Source organism: Crocodylus porosus, unplaced genomic scaffold, assembly GCF_001723895.1.
Source record: "Crocodylus porosus isolate Cpor-Errol unplaced genomic scaffold, CroPor_comp1, whole genome shotgun sequence".
NCBI classification, from domain to species: domain Eukaryota; kingdom Metazoa; phylum Chordata; order Crocodylia; family Crocodylidae; genus Crocodylus; species Crocodylus porosus.
This window is the reverse complement of record NW_017728931.1, coordinates 57,775,485-57,780,339: the sequence shown is the minus strand read 5'-3', so window position 1 is coordinate 57,780,339 and position 4,855 is coordinate 57,775,485. Positions and strand designations below refer to the sequence as shown.

At 36.9% G+C, this 4,855-nt stretch overlaps 1 protein-coding gene across 8 annotated transcripts in view; it reads left to right on the top strand.

The window, feature by feature from the left end:
* ANKS1B (ankyrin repeat and sterile alpha motif domain containing 1B) overlaps positions 1–4,855 on the top strand; it is an 837,577-nt gene that overhangs the window by 454,733 nt on the left and 377,989 nt on the right. For all 8 annotated transcript variants that reach the window (XM_019545115.1, XM_019545114.1, XM_019545113.1 and 5 more), the window contains one exon: positions 3,462–4,045. In XM_019545115.1, the coding sequence (XP_019400660.1) occupies positions 3,462–4,045 (584 nt within the window). The remainder of the gene's footprint in view (positions 1–3,461; positions 4,046–4,855) is intronic.

The window sequence follows — 4,855 nt, the reverse complement described above, 5'->3', positions numbered from 1 at the left end:
CTTTTTACCCCTTCGTCCAAGTTGCTGATGAAGATATTAAACAGTGCGGGCCCGAGGACCGAGCCCTGGGGGACCCCACTGCCCACATCCCTCCAGGTCGAAAATGGCCTGTCCACCACCACTCTCTGGGTGTGGCCCTCCAGCCAGTTGGTGACCCATTTGACTGTGTAGGTGTCGACACCACAGTCCCCCAGTTTCTTAATGAGAACAGGGTGAAAGCCCGTGTCAAAGACCTTCTGAAAGTCCAGGAAAACTATGTCCACTGCTACCCCTGCATCTAATGATTTGGTGACCTGGTCATAGAAGGCCACCAAGTTGGTCTGACAGGACCTGCCTCTAATGAACCCATGTTGGTTGCCCCTAACCATAATCTCCCTAATTTTGCAATCCCTAAACATTTTGGCTTTAACGTTCCTGAAAACTTCAGACTAAGGTGGATACCTGCATGGGAAATGCCAGTCCAAATAATTAAAATTTTATGAAGTAATGGATGCTTTGAGGATCTTTAATAATAGGCAGAGCTCCCAGCCCCACGTATAATGTACCCTACTAAAATGATATTCAGTTAAAATTAACATACTGAATATTAATTGCAGGACTTTCGCTGGGTATAAATGGTAAAAAAAAGAAAAAGAAAGTCTTCACTGAGTAAAATGTGAACACAAAGTATACTTCACTGAAAGTACCATTTTGGGCAGAGTTGGCACAAACCATGATGTAACAAATGCAGAAGTCTTTATAGGGGCACACACTGATGATTGTTTGTTTTTTGTTTTCTTGCATGTTTGGGCTTTATTCCTGAAAGACGAATGCATCAATACTACCAATGTGTTGCTTAGTCAACAGAAATTTACATAAAAGGGTTCTCATTTGAGGGGAAACTGGATCCTTACTTCAAATTACACTTTACTCTTGTTTAAGAGTGAGGTCTTGAAACATTCTCATAATGTTTTGTTTGCAAGACCATTCCATTCATGAAAGTGTTGCTTGCTGAGAAGGATGTATGATGGGTTCAGAAAACAAGGGTTGCTTCTGAACAGTGGTCTGTGCTTACGTTTTGCAATCCCTAATCATATAAATTTGGAAAAATATATTAAATAATTGTGAAATATGGTTAAATCTTGCTACAGGAAGTATTGCAAGCTAAAATCATGAAAAGCTCACTAAATGTCTTGCTTGTGAAGTATAGTGAAAATAATTCAGTGGTAAGTACACCAAAGTACACACAGACATTTTAGTTCACATTTTAATTCAGTTGTAAATGGTCTAAAAAAGTAGCTCTGGGAGAATTACAGAATTCTGTTCATTATGACTGAACAAAAACACTAAACCAATTACTTAGAACATATATTTTATTTGTTTTCTAAAGCACCTTGTAAATTGTGTATTTGGAAAGACTATAACTTACACTGTTGCATTCTGAAAGTCCTAACACTTTAACAATCTTCTATCCTTTTAGCACCTTGCCATTCGATACCTATCAAAGATCATTGTACTCATTTCCAATTCCAGACTCACTTATTATTCACCAGAATCGGAACTGCAGAAGTATTTTGAAGGGTAAATTTAATTACTTATTGCCAGTCTCCTCTTCTTTCTATATACTCACAGAATTAAAACCATTTAAAACCAAGCAAATATAAACCACATATATGTTTTAATTAGAATTTACTTGGCATGCAAGTGAAACTAAGAAAAGGAAGGAGAGCATACAGCCAAATTTACAACACTCTAGAGCAAATGATAAAAAAGAAAATGAACAATAATAAAAAGACAACTTCAATGAACACACCTCCAAGCCAATTAGAGACATCTGGACAGAGGAATTTCACAGTTATGGTTATTAGGTACAAACACTTTTCCTGTCGCAAAGAGTCAAGAAACTAGGCCTATACATAGCTGCCACCTCCTTTCACACTTGTCCTCAAGGTGACACACCACCGAATTCACCTAGCAACTTTCCAGGTCCAGAGAAAATAAGGATTTTCCTTGTTTTTCAAACTTGTCGTCCTGGTGTTTCTGAGTCTGCAGCAGTCATATCTTGTGTCCTATCTTTTGTCATTACTTCTCTCATCCTTCCTCTTGCAAAGTGTTCAGGTGTTTCTAAACTAAATTTTAGACCCCTGGCTATAAAAGGAGATATGTAGGGGTTTCTTTTCTTTTAAGTATTTCATAACGCTTCCTGAGCGATAGACTGTGAGCAAAAGTTGGGAAACTATTTAAACAATTGACAGGTGAGAGAGAAGGTGTCATGTATACCAGCTTACCTCCCAAGTCTTAATCTTTTCCAATGCTTGTTTCTTAAATTATATTTTCTTCTTTTGGGTAAGCAGGAAGGGCTTTATGGCCTATGCTTTGGTGAATCGTGGCTTATAACAGGTGACTGCCTCACCAAATGGGAGGAAATATCATTTTTTTCCTCCAGTCTATGAAAATGATAAATTGAATCTCTTCTGATAGATATAACTCTGGCTTGGAATTTGCACATAGAGATTTTGTATTGTTTTGACTTTCAAGGTTGCAACTGCATGCCAACTCGCATGATTTTTGGAATCGTTTTTAAAGTCTAGGTTTTGGGAATGTGAAAAACGTAGGCTTTAAGAATGAAAAGAATGCACTTAAAGCACTGTAACTTCTGTTTGTGGAGTCATCACCATTTTTCTTAGTTTATGTGGATCTAAGTTTAAAAGGGGAAATAAATTACTGAGAAGTATGCGTGTAGGTTATACTCAGTTGCACAGAAATGTACTACTGCTGCCTTTAAAAATGGGAAACAAGATATAGTTTGGAGACAATAAACACATCAGTGATTTCCTTTTCTTTTTCAGTGATTGTCATCACTTTGAAAATCATCTTGTATTTTATGTAAAATAAAATCCAAAATCTTTTTGAATTTTGTAAAAAAATCTAAACATTTAAATGTAAATGTATGAAATAGCCTGTAAAAAGAGAACTTGTTAATAGTAAAGTGTTGCTATTAATAAAAGATTCCAAATTCACGTTACCCTCTGAAAAGATACCTGGCCTTTTATGACCTATTTTACAACACTCTTATTTGTATGCATTCCTTCTTAGTGACAAATTGAAGGAGACACTGCCAATTTAATAGGATACAAATGACCTAAAGTACCTTAACAATTTCCCTTACTACTATCTAGCTCTTATTTTCAGCACTCCCAAGCTGTCTGTGTTTGGTTTCCAATTAATCTAGGCAATTAGTCAAATTATCAAGGAAGAAAAAACAAACAAACAAAAAAACACCCAACCCTAACGTGCTGATTTCTAACAGACTAACAATGAAGCAGTTCATGACTGTGTTATGACAAGCAGTATCTTTTGTTTCTAAACATATGTAAGACCCAAGCAGCATACCAATGACATGTGCATGTTGAGAATGGTGTAACTATTATAAAACTACTTGATGAAAACTATAAAATGGATAACCCCTTACTATTTTGCAGAGAATCTTTGTCTACAAGAAGTATCCACTGAAAATGAGCTTCCTGAAGAAAACCCTGCTGAACAATTTGCTGGTCTGCTTCATGGATCATCACCTGCCTGTGACCCACCTGAAAATCCACTCCAGCTGTATGGCAGAGTAGACCAGTGCAATGATTCACAAAGGAAAAGCAGCTTAAACAAGAATACAGTGCAACAGACATGGATGCAACAAGAAAACAGCACTGATGCCCCAGTTAAGAAAAAAAAACCACAAGTTGTAAGCAGAACCATATTTTATACTAAAATTAAACCAGTAGAAAATCGTACATTGGTTGGCACAACAACAAGGCTGGGCGAGCAATGGGTAATCACTACAGGGGGATTTGTGGAGCGAGCTTGCACACTTGGAAGGATACGATCTTTGCCTAAGGCACTGCTTGAAATGCATTTATCCAAAAATGTTTCAAAGTCAGACTCTAATCTTATTTCCTGTCCACCTAATGAGAAGAAAACGCGAAGTAACTGGGGTGAAGCCACACTAAGACAACAGAATTCTAAAGGAAATTCTGAAAGAACACCGTCCTTCACTTCAGAATGGGAAGAAGTAAGTTTCTCGTTACTTTAAATGCAAGCAATCATGTAGAATTTTGAAGGAAGCTATTCTGTTGTCAGAGTTACAGAGGGAAGAATTTAAAGAAGGGAATCTGCCCAATTACAGATCTACAGAGAATGGGTATCCTGGGGTAATACACAGCAATATGACAGGCACAAAATGGAATGTGCATTTGCTCATAATACCACAGATTTAGTGGAGTCTATTGTTTCCATAGGGAATGAAGTCAACCGGAAGTAATCCTGTAATTTGCTGTGATGTTCAAGAGAAAACTCAGATTATATCCCGCTAAACCTCTTCACCACTGTAGCTAATAAAGCTGATAAATTATTTGTATCATTGCTCTATTTCTCCTATATTTTTTAAATTATTTGCAATACCACCTTTACAGCAGCATTAATATCCACAAGGGACAACAGAAAGTTACAGAGAAAAAATCTGTAGCGTGCACTGTTTTAGTTAGAATAAAAACTGTTGAGTACCTGGTCCATCAGTCCTGTATGTATATATGACATCCTTTAAATGGTGATAGCCCTTGTACAGAGCACTCTGTGTTTTCCTGACCCTTGCAGTAATGAAATGGAGAATGGGAGCAGGCCCTGGGATGTCAGTGAGCTGGGATATGGTTGCATGACACAAAAAGGCTGTTTTGGTATTATATGTGATTGTTCACTTAACATTTTTTCCTGAAGTTTCAAAATTGGGCTTAAAAAATTCAGTAGTTTTTAGAATACTTTGAGACTTTTTTTTCTTTAACACAATATTAAATGGTAAGCATGGAAATAGTTTCATAGTTGGTAG